Here is a 19,155-nt window from a genome sequence, read left to right on the forward strand (position 1 = left end):
TTCTTACCATAAAAGTGTGTTACTCGTGTTAATTTTTTAGATCAGACTGATAACAACATGCAGAAATGAAACAATAAACACACATAGCACAACAGTACCCTGGGAAAACTTCCCTCTTGGAGGTGAAAAACCCAGCAACAAAGATCTCAGATTATATTTAGTCTTACAACTTTTGCTTCAACACTTGAAGCATAATATAATCAGCAGATGATAATCCAAGTTAGGGCACACACTAGGGCAGACTTATCTGAGGTATGCTTGCTGTAGATGATTCAATAATCTGATTGTAGACCATTCGCTTGATCTTGCAGCCCTTAGAACAAGTTCGCTTACCTTGTAGATGAAATTGACAGCCCTACGAGGAGTTCGCTGTCCTTGTGGATGAACTCACCAGCCCTAAAGGAAGTTCGCCAGTCCTAGTTGGAAGTTCGCCAGCCCTAGATAATATCTAGGATGAGTTTGCTGCACAAGATAACTGATTCGCTGAAGTAATTCGCTGATCAATAGCAGAGGTGGTTCGCTTATGTGTGAATGAGATTGATTGCTGAATGAATGTATTATTGATGCAAGAATGATCTTGCATATATATGAGATTTTATGTCTCTTCTCTTAGGTTGGCTTTGCATTTAAATTAATAATTGAATCTCATTTTGGCGCCCACACATAGGGTTAGCCCAATTACAATTTACAAGTTACTTGTATAGGGCCGGACCTAATACAAGTTACATGTTATAATTACATTTCCCAAATGATGACGCCCATTTAGGGCCAGACCTAATAACAAGTTATACATTGAACTTTGCAAGATATTGTGGCTAAGGCCGACAGGCCAATTAGCCACCCAAAAGTGCTAGGTCGGCCCTAGAGGGAATCGGACCTAGCTATAACATCAACAACTCGCATATAGTTTATGCATCATCATTGGCCATGTATGTGGAGCATAGTTTTAAAATTCAGACTTGGCAATTACTTTGTTGACTCAAATTTTTTAGAAACTTGGGACTTGGCAATTACTTTGTTGACTGAAAGATTTTGGAAACTTTGGACTTGGCAAAATCTTGGGGTAAAACTTGGCAAATTTATCAAACAGTAAAAAATATATAATATTAAAAAGCATTCTTCAAAAACATGCATATTTAAAACAATGCGAGACACGCAATGGATTTCAAAGAATTGATTGAATATCAGAATGAGCAAGACGCTCATAAATAATACAAGGATATTTACAAGAATAGCAAGTTTCTAATAAGAAACTGCTGAGAAGATCGAAGACGATCTAACCAAAATAGAATATACACTATTGAGCATTAATACTAAAATTAACATTATTTTAATATTCTATTACCCTCCCTTAATGCTCAATCTATTAACTACACCTATAGACCCCCTGAATTTTACAAATTTATCAGGACCAAGGGGCTTGGTGAAGATGTCTGCTGGCTGCTCCGAGGTAGGAACATACAGCAACTGAATGGATCCGTCTTCAACCAGTTGTCGAATATAGTGACAATGAGTTTCCACATGCTTGGTTCTTTCATGGAAGACTGGATTCTTGGCGAGTTTGAGCACTCCCTGATTATCACAGAACAAGGGAGTAGGACCTGCCTGGGAGACATGCATATCCGCAAGCATTCGTCGAAGCCAAACCGCCTCACAAGATGCCTTAACTGCTCCCCGATACTCTGCTTCTGTCGAGGAGAGAGCTACTGCCTGCTACTTCTTACTAGTCCATGTGACAGCACCAGATCCCAAACTAAACACATACCTTGCTGTAGACTTACGGTCATCAACCGAACCTGCCCAGTCAGAATCTGTGTAACCACTGAGTATAGGATCAGAACTCCGAGTGTACAGAAGTCCATAATCAGGAGTGCCACTCACATAACGCAGCACACGCTTCGCTGCTATCCAATGCTCAGCCTTGGGAGCTGTCATGAAGCGTGAAATGTAGCTCACTGCAAAACTGATGTCAGGTCTAGTGGCAGTAAGATAGATGAGGCTGCCCACTAGTTGCCTGAACAGAGATTCATCCACAACTGGTGAGGATGACTGAGCTGAAAGTTTGAGCCCGGGTTCCATAGGAGTAGAGGCAGGTTTGCAATCCTACATTCTGAACCTGCCCACAAGACTTCTAGCATACTTGGACTGAGAGAGAAAGATACTGTGCTCAGTCTGCCAGACTTCAACTCCTAAGCAGTAATGTAGAAGTCCCAAATCTGTCATATCAAAGGTGCGGCACAAATCCTGTTTGATCCCAGTGATCAAATGTGCTGAATTGCCAGTAATGATTAAGTCATCCACATAGACAACTACAAACAGAATATCATTACTAGAATGCTTGATATACAAGTTTGCATCAGATGGACTCCGCTGAAAACCATGATCTGTCAGGTACTTATCAATTTTCATGTACCAAGCTCGAGGAGCTTGTTTCAGACCATAGAGTGCTTTGACTAGTCTACAGACCTTCTGTTCTTGACCAGCAACCTTGAATCCTGGGGGTTGCGTCATGTAGACTTCTTCCTGTAAGTCACCATTCAAAAAAGCACTCTTGACGTCCATCTGATGGACTTTCCAACTGAACTGGGCTGCAAAGGCAAGAACGAGCCGTATGGTACTCATTTTGGCTGTAGGAGCAAAAGTCTCTTCGTAGTCAATGCCTTCTTTCTGTGAGAACCCACGAGCAACAAGACGAGCCTTATACTTGTCTAGGGTTCCATCAGCTTTGTATTTTACTTTGTACACCCATTTGCAGCTAATGGGCTTCTTCCCTGAAGGAAGATCAGAAAGGGCCCAAGTTTGATTCTTCTGAAGACTCTGGAACTCAGCTTCCATAGCCTGTTCCCACTCAGGTATACCTTTAGCCTCTGAGTATGTCTGAGGCTCAAAAACACTGTGTATATTAGCCATGAGAGCAAAATTGATTGTATGCTACTGTTTGCTCTTATTACGGGAGGTTCTACCCTCAATGAGCTCAGTATCCCTGAGATCACCAATGGTCTTGGCCCACCATTTAGGTCGGAGAGTAGAAGTGCGAACATCTGGAGGAGCTGGAAGAGGCTCAGGATCAGGAGCAGGAGCAGGAGGAGGATTGTTTTCCGGAGGGAACTCAGGTAGTGCATCATCGAAAATAGATTCTGCATCATCCCTCCCATCAGGCGAACCTAATGGAATAAGAACACTGTGAGGCTGATCCTCAGAACTCTGCTCAGAAGAAGGGGACTGAAAGAATCCTCTGTCTTCATCAAATACAACATCACGACTGAAGATAAGATGTTCAGTGTCTATATCTATCAGTCTGTAGGCCTTATGGTGATCACTGTATCCTGTCATCATGAGTTTCTGACTTTTGGAATCCAACTTGGAGCGCTTAGCATCTGGAATCCAAACATAGGCAACAGAGCCAAAAACCTTCAGGTGGCTGATCTTCGGCTTCCGACCAGACCAGACCTCTTCTGGAGTCTTCCCCTTAACAGCCTGAGTAGGAGAACGGTTAAGTAGGTAGACAGCAGTAGACACGGCTTCAGCGCAATACTTATTCGGAACACTCTTGTGTTGTAACATAGAGCGAGCCATCTCAACAACCGTACGATTGTGACGCTCGACAACACTGTTTTGCTGAGGAGTGTAGGGTGTAGTCAATTGGCGTTTGATGCCATGGGTATCACAGAAGTTGGAGAATGCAGAAGAACAAAATTCCCCCCCGTTATCTGTCCTAAGAGTAATGATACTATGTCCAGACTCTTTTTCAACAAAGGACTTAAACTTCTGAAAGATACTAAATACATCTGATTTATGTTTAAGAAAGTACACCCACATCTTTCTACTAAAATCATCTACAATAAGCAAAAAGTATTTGCAACCAGTAACAGAAGATGTATTCATAGGACCACAAATATCAGCATGAAGTAATTGAAGTACCTTAGATGCGCGCCAAGACTTTCCATGTGTGAATGAAGTCCGATGTTGTTTGCCAGCTTGACAGGCGCCACATACTCCAAGATGCTGAGTCTGAATATCAGGTAACCCTGAAACAAGTCCCTCTCGAGATAGCTGAGAGAGATACTGAATGTTGAGATGTCCATATCTCTGATGCCACAAAGTGCTGAGAGGAGAAACACGAGCTGCCAGAGCCACTTCAGGAGAATCACCAGTGTCAAGAAGCCTATATGGGCCATGATCCTCTAGACCAACAACAACAATAAGACGAGTCTCCCGATCAATGATGGAGCACTTGTGAGCACTGAACACCACATCTAGTTGAGGAGAATTCCTCATAATCTGGTTGACAGAGCAGATTAAGTTCCATTCCAGGAACATAGTACACATTCAGAAAAAGGAGAGTCCTACCACCAGACTGTATCTGAATAGTGCCTCTGCCAACAACTGTATACTCCTCACCTCCGCCAAATACAACGGAATCACTGAAAGGAGAGAAGTCTGTAAACCAGTCACGCCGATGAGAAAAGTGACGTGATGCACCAGAGTCGATGTACCAAGCAGAAGACCTGGCATGATCTGAAGACCTCTTAGCCATAAAGGCATAAAAGGCAGACTCCTTCTGCTCGGAATGTTCAGCAACATGCGCCTTCTGGTGTGACCCTCCCTGCTTCTTTTGTTTAGAAGCGAGCCTCTGACGGCAATCTTTCTTCATATGGCCGTACTTGTGACAGTAATTGCACTGCACATTCTTCTTCTTAGCTCCATCCTGTGTCTGAGAAGAGCCTTTCTGCTGAGAAGACTGAGAGGACTGAAATTTGCCTTTATCCTTCTGAAAGGATTGAGCTGTGAAGGCATTTTCCGAGGAGGCTGATGTAGTACCACTACCAAACTGTTGTTTCCAGCGATCCTGTTGTAGAAGTTTGGTGCACAATTCTGAAAACTTCAGATCAACATTAGTGGAAGTAATATTGAGGGTCTCAATGAGGTGTTCATACGATTTCGGAAGACTTTTCAGAGTGATTACTACCATGTCTTCTTCCTCCATAGTCCGACCAATAGCTTCGAGCTGATCTCGAATGTCCTTAATCCTCGTGAGGTGTTCCTGTAAGGACATACGTTCGTCCATCATAATGGAGAACAGCTGATTCTTTAGAAAGAATGCTCGGCTCTTGTCGGATGTCTCATGCAATTCCTTCAGATGCTTCCAGATGTCAGAAGCTGTCTTGTCGGAAGGAATCTGTGGTAACTGATCATCAGTCACTGAGAGTTTGAGAAGCATAACTGCCTTCCGATTGCGTTCATCAAACTTATCTTGATTTGCACCAGGTGTACCAGGACTGAGCTCTTTTCCCAAAACAAGCTGGTCAAGACGCCTATATTCAAAAATGGTCAACATACGCTGTTTCCAGATGTTGTAATTGTGGCCATTAAAGCGTTGACTGCCTTCTAACATCAGGTTGGTGAGAGAAGCCATTTGCACGTTTCCCCAAAAAAAATAAATTCCTGGCTGACCCAGAAAAATCTGAAGACAACCCAGAAATCCTTGTGAAAAACCCAGAAAGAATCTGCTGCCGGAATTTGGATCTGCTGGCTCGAAAATCGAGGCACCTAGAAAATTTTGACGACGACCCAGTTGAGATCTCGAAAAACCCACCACGAATCTGTACTCAGAAAAAAATTTCGACTGAATCCGGAGGGTCAAAACCCTAGCCGAAAGTCAAAAAACGCGAGTTTGACCAAGTTGCAGGTTGCAGAAAAAAATGGCGGGTCTGTACCGCGCCGAAAAATGCCGAAAACCCTCGCTAGACAGACTCGAACAGGAAGAATCCCGTTACATGGCATAAACACAGTCCAAAACGGACTTTTGAACACAATTTTTTCGAAAATCTGCAGCAAAACTAAGAGGCCCGAAAAATCCCGGAAAAAGAATTCACAAATTCTTTATTCAGGCTCTGATACCATAAAACAATGCGAGACACGCAATGGATTTCAAAGAATTGATTGAATATCAGAATGAGCAAGACGCTCATAAATAATACAAGGATATTTACAAGAATAGCAAGTTTCTAATAAGAAACTGCTGAGAAGATCGAAGACGATCTAACCAAAATAGAATATACACTATTGAGCATTAATACTAAAATTAACATTATTTTAATATTCTATTAATATTATTATGGAACATATTACCGATTTCCTTTATATAGACCAAAAAAAGAGCTCAATAATTTCAAACTAAATTAAAAATAAAATCTCACAAAAAGTTATGAATCTATGATATAAAAAAAAAATCTTTCAAAGTTCTAAGTTTCAAACATCATTCAGATGTCAATGGAATTCAGCAGAAAAAAACACTTAAAAAGCAGCAACAAAACACAAAATTAAGGGCACAGTTGAATGATTGGTTCATTGTGTTTTGCTGCAAGTGCATATGCATGAATGCATTTATTATTGACCCACGTTTTAAATCCATAAATAAATTTTAAACCCATGATTTTTTCGATTTCATTTCAGGGTTTTATCATACCCATGATTTTGTCAGTGACCAAACTCCAAATCCTAGCGCCAGCTACCATCAACTAAACTCCAATTCCTTAGTGAAATATGACAATTTTTCTGCAAGTATGGCAAGCTTTTCAGTAAAAATCACAGCAATCTTTTTTAATGAATCAGCTGCAAGATATTTCTGCAAGTACTTGTTTGCCTTTTGGACATGTGAGTGCTCACAGAGTTTTCCAACTAAAGTGTGGCGCTTATGGATGTATGTTTTCAAGGTAAAGATATTTTACATTATTAAATACATGGCTATTGCACGTAAATCTCTAAGAATTGGTTTGAATGCAAGGTACAACATCATGGTCTTTATGAGCCGCTTTATGTGTCACCTTAGTATATAAATGACATACATGACTAAACTTGTAGGAAGTAGAAAGAGCATATAGGATTTTGTCTCCAAAATATAACTTCCCATTTACAAATTGAACTTTAAAGCTTTAGTTAAACACCAAGTTGTCATAAAGACCTGTTATGGGTGTGCACCTTTATCACTCTAATCAATTGCTCCCACAAAAAGTTGGCCAGACTTTAATCTAGCATATTTTAGATACCGCCATAGGTAGTGGGGGGCATATAGAAAGTATACTTTACTAGTTCAAAGTTTTTGGGTTTCATTGTCATTGTTCTTGCACAGAGCTAGTCTTTTCAAATTTGGTATGTGTCCACTAGACATGAAGCTCTAGCTATTGTTCACTTTCCATCAATGGCCTATGACATTTATTCATGGAGAAAATTTCCAATATTTCTTGCTAAGCTATTAATTTTTATAACATCTGAGGCAACGAATTCTTAAAAATTTACACGAACCCTTTTTTTCTAGTAATTATGCAAAGGAACACTTGGAGCTTTTGTGGAAGCCTTACAGATATCATTGTAAAATGAATTTACTTCAAATACATCTTCTTGGAGTCTCATTTGTGTTCTTAATCTCACATTACTCCATATGAAGGGGCCTCAGTTGATATCGAAGGCAAATTTCATCTTTTGACCAAATCCTGCTTAAAAATTGTACTTTTAGAGGTTGATATTTGTATTTTGTAGCTTGTAATTGATTTAAGGTTTGAACTTTGAAGTCGAACTATATAGTAATATACTATTTAGTGTGTACTTCAACCAATGAACTCAAAATTAATGACAAAAAACCATAATTCAAAATTCATTATATACATTCTCTTTTACTTTCATTTTCTCACTCTATGCAATTAGGATGGCTTTAAATATAAAAAGCATCAGTTATTTAAAAAAAGAATTCTGCATTTTTTTGATTCATAAGATCCTACCAGGGGTAGCTCCCATTTGTATTGATAGGAAGAAAATCAGAGATACATCAGCTTCATAGGGTAGAATATTACATTCAATGTTTAGTTTGCAATTTGGGCCCGTGGTGTAGCAGGAGATGTAGGTCATCGGATATTAAATTTTAGGTGGGGGGCATTCCGAAATTTCTGCATTTTTAGTTTCATGATATTTCCTGATTTTATCTTGAGAAATTGGAAATGTCTTTATATTTTGATTTGTTATGATATTCCCAAGAAAGGTATTTGCTTCAATTGTTCTTATAGTTTGTAAAACACGAAAGGAACATATAATATTCGAAAAACATGCAAGAGAACACATGCATAGGTTGACTGCAGCAAACAAGTTGCCTTGAGAAACCCTTCAATGGTTGAAAACTCAGCAAGAGTGAGCAAAGTCTCCTTGTTCGATTTTCACAATCCAATTATAGAGGTGTTACAATGCCTCCAGGGCTTTTAGGAGTCTTAACAATTTTTACAAATCACTCCTCACACCTGTAACATGCCTCTGCAAGTAAGAAATCCTTATTGTGTCACTTCTAACCACAAAATGAACACGAAAATTGAAGTGTACCATAAAAGCCATCCCCCTAATCATTGTATGCAATAAACGTTTACCTTTCCTATAACTTCCCACATGCCAAAAGTGGAAGACCAAATGTTAAAAAGGTGACTTAAACTTCAACCTTCACATTCCATGCACTGCCTGCATTGTGACGTTTTGCCATTTTTGCATTTTTGCCAGGTGGCAATTTCAAAATTTCCGTTATTGAGGTGAAATCATTGTGGTAGATGATGAAAATGCTGCATGCACAAATTGGCAATTTTGTTAAAATGAATTTTCTACTTAGTTTTGAAGCTTGCACCCTTATTCCAGGGACTCTCAAGATGCTCTGGATCCTCTCAAACATTTCTTTCATAAGAATATAGTCTACTTAGTTTTGAAGCTTGTGCCCTTGTTCCATGGACTCCTCAAGATGCTCTGGATCATCTCAAACACTTCTTTGATAAGAACATAGTCTCTCTTGCTTGCAATAAATTACCTAGATGAGTTTACAACTCTAAGGCACTTAGATAACTCCTTGATTGAAGTGGAAACACTATGACTCCAATGCTTCATTTTCTTTGATCTGATTTTCAGATCAATAACATCACAAGAATGGAAAAGTGTATAACTCAATCAAGCCTTAGAACATGAACTCATCTTCGTACTCTTAGGCTCCAAGAGACTAGAGTCCTTTGGGCTCAAGAAGCAACTTGGAACATTTGTGCATCTGCTGCCCTTCTTCTTGGTGTGCCTTTTGTGAATGTAGCCCATGCATAGCTTCAACCACAAGTCTCTCATGCTCTTGTTATCCACCCAACACATTGATCAACTTATTGTATCGTGAAGTACTTGCCATGGCAACCTTGGATTTCTGATGCAGGAGCATCACCAATAATGGATCCTATTTTTGGAATTGACAGCTTGTGGGATGTCAGATGGGCATTAGATGGGGCAGGGCATGTTTTTAAAACTTTATTTTTGGCACTGTTGGCTGGTGCAGGGACAGGGACAGCTATTTAATTTGTTTTCAGAGGCGTTTCAACCTATTTTTTGGTAGAAAGGGAGAGTGCTGTAGATATAAAAAGAGGATGTTATGAAATTTTCTGAAATGAATATTAGACTTGAATCATAGTTTTGGTGTCTGAAAAGGAGCCTTTGGAATTGCAAGAAGATATAGTTTTGTATTAGGTCTAGTTGTCAGTTTGTTGGGGAATGTTAGAATTGTTAGTAAATCTTTGTAGTAGGTTTTATCTTTTTGAGTGAGTAAATTTTCAGGTCATTTATCTGATCATATGAAGAGATATGGAGTGATGTATGTCTTATTAGTTCAATAAAATGTCATCAAGATTTTAAGGTGTAAATGTGTTTTTGTTTAAATTCTGTGTTTGGCTGCAAGGATTGGCCGCCTTTCATTGGGTACCTGGTCCTTGCTTGCATCAATTTCTCAACATAGGGGTTCAAACTTATTAAAATATTGTAATGTTTCTTTAATGGTCATCTTAGTTAGTTTAGATTGTTTCTAAGTTCGTCTTCTGTTCATGATTGTTTCATTTAGAAACATTGTCTTTGTAAATCTATTTAAGGATCCTTCGTCTCCTTTGTTTAATACAATCTATTATTTGAACATGGTATCAAAGCGAGTTGATGGGGTTTTTCAGAATTTTGCGAATATATTTTTTAATAAAAAATTCGTAGTCTCATCTGATCTGAATTTTTCCAGAAATTTGTTTATGGATTTTTTATCATTGTAGGTTTTGTGAAATTGTTGGAGCCTTCTTTTGTATTTTTCAAAGGTTTTGGAGAGCAGTTTTGAGGGTTTTTTAACCATTTTCTTTTTGTAAATTGTGTCTGTTGGTTCATGGCTCAGAGGCAAGGGTTTTCGTGGGCATCTGAAATTTTGTGCGCTGTTTTTTTTGGGAGTTTGGTGGCACCTCTGGTTGAGGGTTGCTGGTCAGCGTGTTTGTTGTTGAAGGTCGCAGATTTTGTCTGAGCATGAGGGTTTTCTGTGCATTTTTTCTCCGGACTTCAGTTCGTCGGTTTTCTTTTGGGTTCCTGGCCATTTGGGTGTGTTTGGTGGATTTTTTAAATTCGCATTATTTTTCTCGACATTAAAGGCATTTTGTCTTGCGTTTTTACAGCGAAAATTTGTGGTATCCTTCCTTTGATTGCTTCTTCGACCACCTGTGGACAATCTTCTTCTGCGACTGTGTGTTACTCGCGGTGGTTGTTTTGTGCAAGTTTAAGCTTAGCGAAGTTTTTTTCTTTTTTTTGTGAAAAAAAAGCCTTGCATCGGGAAGGATTTTTTTGCATTTGTTTTGCATGATGGGATTTGCAGAGTTTTCTACACGCAACAACCTGTGTCGCCTCTGATCTCTACATGCGATGTGAAAAAAAAAACTTGCATCGGGAAGGATTTTTTTGCATTTGTTTTGCATGATGGGATTTGCAGAGTTTTCTACACGCAACAACCTGTGTCGCCTCTGATCTCTACGTGCGATGATTCTATTTCATGATCTTGGTTTTTGGTGTGTTTTTGCTACGCGATGGGGATTGACAAATTTTTTTGCTGCCTAGGGTTTCACATTGTGTAGTTAGTGCTATTCCTTTCGTGAGAAGGATTTATCTTGCTATGTGGGTTTTCTAATTTTTATCCCTTAAAAAAATAGTGATGGTTTTTATTGTAATCACTATCGAAATGGAGAAGGATTGGTAATCAACATAAATCAAACCATTTCAAAAGTAATATCAAGGAAGATTAACATAAAGCATAAATGGGAAACATGAATAAACATAAGAACAATTACTTCCCTTATGCTCCCTATGCCATTTTTCTTCCTTGTCCTCCACGTCTCCACGATCTTGTTGCTCCAAGATTGACGAATGAAGAGTGGGAGAGATGGTTGGATTATTATGAACGTGGATTGCTCTCACATTAGCATAACAAAAGATGGATGTATAGATGTTGATATTGACATGGTAAATGGTGGATGATAATGGATATGATTATGCTCTCAAGATGACAACATAAAGATGCAATGGAGTGGATATGCAACCAAAAGGGCAGCATAAGAATATGATGAAAGCGGATAATTTGTGATGAATGGAGGCTCCAATTTATAGACTTTGGGGATTTGAAATGGATAGTCAGGATTGAAACGATGATGAAGGGCTCAGATTGAAAGTGAGGAGATGAGTTGGATTGGACTCATAACCTTGTGACAAGGGGTAGGCTTTGGGAAGGGGGAAAAGTGTGCTCGCACATGTGAGCACTTGTCATGGGGAAGAGGGAAAAGTGTGCTCACACATGTGTGAGCACTTCTTGGGAAGAGCACTTGTCATGGGTAAGAGGTCTAGATGTGTTCACAGGTGTGAGCAAATCTTGGAAAAACCATGAGGTTGACAAGATGAAACACTTTTAGCAAGGTGTAATGGCTATGGGATGAGGGGATATGACATGTGGACTAAAAGGGAAAGGTGTAGGGTGGCTTCATGGGGAAGAGCATTCTCACACATGTGTGAACACCCATGGGTCAAAGGTGGGGTGGAGAGGTGAAATGACTTGTGCATGCAAGTCATTTATGAGGGGAGGTAAGTCACCGCATTCGGCGAATTTCTGCCTTCAAGTTTGAAATTTGCCAAACTTAAAAAACGTGCATAAAATTCGGACAAATTTGGATCATATTCGTACGGCGGCAAAAGGATGATTATGCTCTCAAGATGACAACATAAAGATGCAATGGAGTGGATATGCAACCAAAAGGGCAGCATAAGAATATGATGAAAGTGGATAATTTGTGATGAATGGAGGCTCCAATTTATAGACTTTGGGGATTTGAAATGGACAGTCAGGATTGAAACGACGATGAAGGGCTCAGATTGAAAGTGAGGAGATGAGTTGGATTGGACTCATAACCTTGTGACAAGGGGTAGGCTTTGGGAAGGGGGAAAAGTGTGCTCGCACATGTGAGCACTTCTTGTGAAGAGCACTTGTCATGGGGAAGAGGGAAAAGTGTGCTCACACATGTGTGAGCACTTCTTGGGAAGAGCACTTGTCATGGGGAAGAGGTCTAGATGTGCTCACAGGTGTGAGCAAATCTTGGAAAAACCATGAGGCTGACAAGATGAAACACTTTTAGCAAAGTGTAAGGGCTATGGGATGAGGGGATATGACATGTGGACTAAAAGGGAAAGGTGTAGGGTGGGTCCATGGGGAAGAGCATTCTCACACACGTGTGAACACCCATGGGTCAAAGGTGAGGTGGAGAGGTGAAATGACTTGTGCATGCAAGTCATTTATGAGGGGAGCTAAGTCACCGCATTTGGTGAATTTTTGCCTTAAAGTTTGAAATTTGCTGAACTTAAAAAACGTGCATAAAATTCGGATCATATTCGTACGGTAGCAAAAGGATGATTATGCTCTCAAGATGACAACATAAAGATGCAATGGAGTGGATATGCAACCAAAAGGGCAGCATAAGAATATGATGAAAGTGGATGATTTGTGATGAATGGAGGCTCCAATTTATAGACTTTGGGGATTTGAAATGGACAGTCAGGATTGAAACGATGATGAAGGGATCAGATTGAAAGTGAGGAGATGAGTTGGATTGAACTCGTAACCTTGTGACAAGGGGTAGGCTTTGGGAAGGGGGAAAAGTGTGCTCGCACATGTGAGCACTTCTTGTGAAGAGCACTTGTCATGGGGAAGAGGGAAAAGTGTGCTCACACATGTGTGAGCCCTTCTTGGGAAGAGCACTTGTCATGGGGAAGAGGTCTAGATGTGCTCACAGGTGTGAGCAAATCTTGGAAAAACCATGAGGCTGACAAGATGAAACACTTTTAGCAAAGTGTAAGGGCTATGGGATGAGGGGATATGACATGTGGACTAAAAGGGAAAGGTGTAGGGTGGGTCCATGGGGAAGAGCATTCTCACACACGTGTGAACACCCATGGGTCAAAGGTGAGGTGGAGAGGTGAAATGACTTGTGCATGCAAGTCATTTATGAGGGGAGCTAAGTCACTGCATTTGGCGAATTTCTGCCTTAAAGTTCGAAATTCGCCGAACTTAAAAAACATGCATAAAATTCGGACAAATTCGGATCATATTCGTACGGCGGCAAAAAGATGACGTGTTTGCAGAAAAATATTTTTTTGTCTCGCGCTTTTTAGGGTTTCATCTATTTTTTTTAATAAATACGGCAGCAAACTTCACAGCAACACACATCAGTTGCTCGATTTGCATTCTAAATAGGTCGCGAGTGCAAACTTCACAACAACGAACCAGGTCTTGCGAGTGTCCGCCATTGAAGCTATAGCTCGACCTTGGATTGCATCGCCAAAGTTGTAGCCCAACCTGAAGCCATGGCCCAAGCAGAAGACTTGTTCGCCCGAGTGGAAGCCCTGTTCGCTCGTCACCAAAGCTCGTCACGGAAGTTGCGGAAGCTTTTGCTGCCACTTCAGCTTTTGCGTGTAGTTTTTTTTAAAATGTTTTTTTAGGTTTCATTAAAACAGAATATATTATTATACAATTTAATATGATATTGTTTATTTTTTAGTTGTTAATTTAATACACAAAATAAAAAATAATTTGTTTAATATTATATTAATAGTTTTAATAATATTGTTTAATATTATATTATTTGATTTTTAGTTTTTTATTTTGTTTTTAAAGTTTAGTAACTAAAAATTAAAAGACATCTTCACACTCTTGATGACTTGTAGTTCTCAAGTCTTGACTTTTGATTGCATCTTATTGACAAAAAACATCTCAGCAATCATGATTTCAAATGTTTCTTATGGTATCTGAATGTTGTATCTTAGTTCATTGTATTTGAATGTTGCATCTTAAAGACTTAAACTATTTGATAATTTATTGGAAATATTACTTATATTTTTTTTAAAAAATAAAAATTATATAAGGCGAATTTAATGCCGAATTTTTTTGCCCTTGTCGAACTTCATCCGAATTTCATGGTTGCTGAACTCGAACTCGAATTCAAATGCGGTGACTTAGGAGGGGAGTCACATGTGGACTTTGGTAGGTGTGTAATATTTAAAAATAGGATAAATGTTAATAGGGATTAGGTTTAGGTTAATTAGCTTAACGAAGGGGATTAAAAGGTGGGTTTGTAGGAATCACCATATTAATTTAATTAATTGGGATTAGGAGGGAGATTGGAATATTCTCTAAGGTTGAGTTTAACTTCAGAGGAAATGAGACAAATATAATTAATTAATAAAATAATTATATGGATGGAAGGGGGGAATTAATTAAATATGATTTAATTGATTTGAGCATAGAAAAGGGCTAACATGATCAATAAGATTAATCATGTGACACGGGGTAATTAATTTAATTAATTTTTATGTGTACATTTATTATTTTTGTCCTCAAAATTATTTCCGGGTTTATAATTTTTCCTCAAAAATTATTTGTATGGGTTTTCATAATTTTTCCTCAAAAATTATTTGTGGGCTTTATAATTTTTTCCCTTCAAAAATTATTTTGGGTTCCACAAAAAATCATGGGAGGGTTTTGATCTTTTTTTTTCCTAAAAAATCGTGTTTCATCTGTAATTTGCAGAGTTGTTTGTTTGTGTGGGATTTTGTTATTCTTGGGTTTTAGCATTTTTTTCCACAAAAATGATGATTTGTAACAGTTTTCAGGGTTGGACGATTTTTTCCACAAAAATCGTGCTTTGTTGCAGTCAATATTGGGTTACACTTGGAGTTGCTGGGGCGAACATTTGCAAACGTGGTATCGTGCAATCTGTTTTTGACTTGCTTGAGCGAATAGTGCTCAGTGCTCATCAGCAAAAGTTTTTTTGGTTTTTGACAAAATAGTGTTTGTTGCTCTTTAGAGGGTTTGCTGATTTTTCCTCAAAATCATGGTTTCACGTTTCAGTTTTGTTACCCAACATCATCTTGGCTCAGTAATTCGTGTTTGACGGCTTTGTAATTTACGTGTGAGGGTTACATAAAGTTGGACGGAATTCTGGTACTCTTGGTCATTTCTAGAAGTTTTGCAGAATCAAGGAGGGTCTCAGTAGCAGGCTCATTTTGCAGAGTGTTCTGAAGAGAAGGGGGCGGCTTTCTCTATGCATTCGTGACCAGAAGGGGGCAGCCTTCTATGCATTTGTGACCAAAAGACTTGCAGAGAATGTCTACTGTAGGGTAGTTAGAATGATGACCATTAAGGGAGGGTATTCAAATATTGTAATGTTTCTTTAATGGACATCTTAGTTAGTTTAGATTGTTTCTAAATTTGTCTTCTGTTCACGATTGTTTCATTTAGAAACGTCGTCTTTGTAAATCTATTTAAGGAGACGGATCTCTGTTTAATACAATCGATTATTTGAACAAAACTGAATACATTCTCTTTCAAACAGAGACTATACTGATTCATTCTCCTCAAGTAAACATCATCCCTTTCATATAGATAAGGGCTCCCAAAAATAACATCACAAACATCTAATGATATCTTATCTACCATTACTTTTATCTTTAACGTCTGGATGAAGTCCAAAATACAATTTACATTTCTTGGTCACTTTTGCAACCACCCCAAAGCGTATGGATGCAGCTGGTCTGTACTATCCAAACCAAGGTTGCTAACCAACTTATATGAAATGAGCTTTGCTTGCGAACACAAATCAAATGTTGCATCTTGTATCATGATGCAGAAATGTTTAGTGAATTCCCCTTCATCATGAGAACCATTAACCATCTTACAAAAACCCTTGCAAACCATGGCACAAGAAAATCTCTCATCTGACTGTTAGCTGCATTTAATTTCTATCCATTTGCTCACATAGATGGCATTCTTGCCTTTATCCTTTTTCATCCATGAAGGTGCCAACTTTGGATGCATCTTATAACATCTTTCATCCAAATGTCCATCTTTCTCACAATGCGAGCAATGAGACTTCCTCTACCAAGGTGCTACTTTTGTTTGTAGGAAGAGTTCCATTTCTTATCTAGCTTCAAATAATGTGCTTGGGCATATGCTTCATCATTGTCTTGGGGTAGGCCATTAGAAAATGCCTGTGTCCAAATGACCAACCTATGTATTTCATTTGTACTTCAGAGTTCATAACATCTTTGTCAATCTCAAGTACTGTCTTTCTAAACTCACTACTATATGCTTGTACACTTTTTCCTGGCCTTTGCCTCAAATAATACCATTGCAGCATCCTTTCCTCTTCACTTTAGGTAAAATTGCTTTCTCCCCAGACTCTTAAAATCCTCACTCGGAGATTTGTGGCACTCCAATGAGTGCATAACTTGTGTAGCATGTAAAAGCCTGCTTTGAAAGTTTTCAGTTTTGCAAATGAGATTTGTTGATATAGAGACAATCTTGTGGAGACTGAAAATTATTCTTATTTGAGAAGACCAATGATCCAACTTCACAACACTCATCTTGCAATCATAAGGCTGACTATCAATCTTGGCTATAGGTCTCTCTGCGTTTTTGCTCAATTTTCTAAGTTTGATATCTTCTTGAGGCTTTTTTGGAATTCCCATTTTCCAATCGAGGGTAGTAGTTGCAACTTTGGATGCAACTTATAGCATCTTTCATCCAATTGCCCATCTTTCTCACAATGAGAGCAATGATACTTCCTTTACCGTTGCCCTTGCTATTATCTTTATTCATCTCACCACTGAGGTGCTGCTTTTGTTTGTAGGAAGAGTTCCATTTCTTATATAGCTCCAAATAATATGCTTGAGCACATGCTTCATCAATATCTTGCGGCTTTAGGTGTCCAAATGAGCCGCCTATGTATTTCATTTGTACTTCACAGTTCATAACATCTTTCTCAATCTGAAGTACTCTCTTTCTAAACTCGGTACTATATGCTTGTACACTTTTCCTTGGCCTACCATTGCATCACCCTTTCCTCGTCATGGGAAATAGGTAAAATTGCTTTCTCTGCACTCTTAAAATCCTCACTCGGAGATTTGTGGCACTGTTTGAATGAGATTTGTTGATGTAGAGACTATCTTGTGGAGACTGAAAACCATCTTACTTGAGAAGCACATTTATCCAACTTCACAACACTCATTTGCAATCACAAGGCTGACTATCAATCTTGGCTATAGTTTTGAAAAATTTCTTATTGAAGGTCTCTCCGTGTTTTTGTTCAATTTTTGCAGTTTGATATCTTCTTGATGCTTTTTTGGAATTCCCATTTTCCTATGAAGGTTAGCAGCGTGCTCTCAAGCGCATTTTTATCTTCTTTTCAACACAGGAAATTCTTGCAACATATTCTAACTTACTACACAGCATCTTCTCTGCCCATTCTAAACTGCTCAAAAGGTAACAAATTATTACTTACACTCAATTTGGTGGAGGACATAAATTGAAATTTTCAATAAACAATTGATACTCCACAAACACAGGCAAAGCCGACCTGGTTCCAATACCACTTGATTTTGTAAACTTCAATGCTTATACTGTTTGGGAGTCGTTGACCTATTAATTTCACTCAGACAACCTTGCAAACACAGTACTTCTACCACAAATTTGTTTCTATTTGCTAATGATAAGTTTTGTTTCTATTCTCTGGATTCCCTTCCTCCACCTTTCATAGTTGCATTCACAAGTTGAAGCATCTCAACCAACAAGCAGCAATTTGTTTCTGATTCTTCTAAGTTTTTGACGTTGGAAAATGCCACCAGAATCTGCAAACTTGAAGGGAGGGCCTTTTGGGGAGGATTTGGAAGCGACATTAAACTATAATGGGCATACGTTTTATTCAATTGTTTTTCTGCATGGACATTGTGAATAATGATGCTAAGATTTGTATGGTACCAATTACTAAAATATTTGTTGTTTGCAGAAAATGTTGCTGCCATGTGGTTTACCACCTGAACGAGAAGAAGATTGAGCCTTTGGTTGAAATTAAACTTGCTTAGATTTCACCACCTTATACTATAGTTGTTGTTCTTTATCTGCAGCAATGGATGTGTAACAATGAGGAGAAAATAATGATTTCCTTCCAGGATAATTAAATGTAGGCTGGAGCAATTTTTCGATTTTCTTATAAGAGTTTGTGTACTGTTCAACTACATAAGTGAAGAGTGGGTAAAAGTGAAATATTTACTTTTAATATTTGAAATCGTTTAACACTTCTATATGATATTTGGATACTTTCATACAATTTCTTTTAATTGTTTGTGTTCTTATTTCCTGTTTATAAAATCGTGTTTGTGTTCTTATTTCCTTTTTATAAAATCGTCAGATCATGTCTTGAAAAATAATATATGCTGGATAGAGATGGACGTGAAAAAATTCAAACAAACAATTGTTTTTTGAAATTGACTTTAACTTGGTTGGAAGAGTGATGTCATGTCTTATACCCTTATATAAGACGAAAACTATGTTTTTTTATTAAATTGAATGAGAAGTAAAATTAAACTGGGAAACTCTTATCATGGAACTTCATACACGCTTTATTCAGCACTTCTGATCTTGTGAAGATGTTTTTAGATTAGTTTTTACCTTTCTAACTGTTGAATGAAACGGATTGAATAAGAGGCAATTCTATTGCAACAAACTTGTTGAAAACATGTACCAGCAGAGTAGCTTCTTAGGAACAGAAAGAAAAATATTGGCTAGAAAAACATTAGAAAAAAAATGGATTGTTGTTCATGCGGTGTACAAATGGGTTGAGGAGGATAGAGCACACGATTGCGTACAGGAATAAGAACAATATTGAGAATTCTTATAGGGATTATATTTTGTTGTATAGAGTTTGGCTACGATAATTTTATATATGCAAGCTTTTTGAAGAAATCTATGAAAACATATTTGGA

The 19,155-nt window shown here is 38.3% G+C and overlaps 1 protein-coding gene and 1 long non-coding RNA gene across 2 annotated transcripts in view; both read left to right on the top strand.

The window, feature by feature from the left end:
- LOC131046196 (uncharacterized protein At4g14342) overlaps nt 1-18,500 on the top strand; it is a 30,402-nt gene extending 11,902 nt beyond the window's left edge. The window contains exon 4 of the mRNA XM_057979872.1: nt 18,180-18,500. Within this exon, the coding sequence (XP_057835855.1) occupies nt 18,180-18,227 (48 nt within the window). The 3' untranslated portion in view covers nt 18,228-18,500. The remainder of the gene's footprint in view (nt 1-18,179) is intronic.
- LOC131046197 (uncharacterized) lies at nt 14,041-15,704 on the top strand. Its single transcript, XR_009105945.1, has 2 exons — nt 14,041-15,097; nt 15,245-15,704. It is a non-coding gene; the product is annotated as an uncharacterized LOC131046197 (long non-coding RNA).
- Nucleotides 18,501-19,155: the final 655 nt, after the last annotated feature.

This window comes from Cryptomeria japonica, chromosome 2, assembly GCF_030272615.1.
Source record: "Cryptomeria japonica chromosome 2, Sugi_1.0, whole genome shotgun sequence".
Lineage (NCBI taxonomy): Eukaryota > Viridiplantae > Streptophyta > Pinopsida > Cupressales > Cupressaceae > Cryptomeria > Cryptomeria japonica.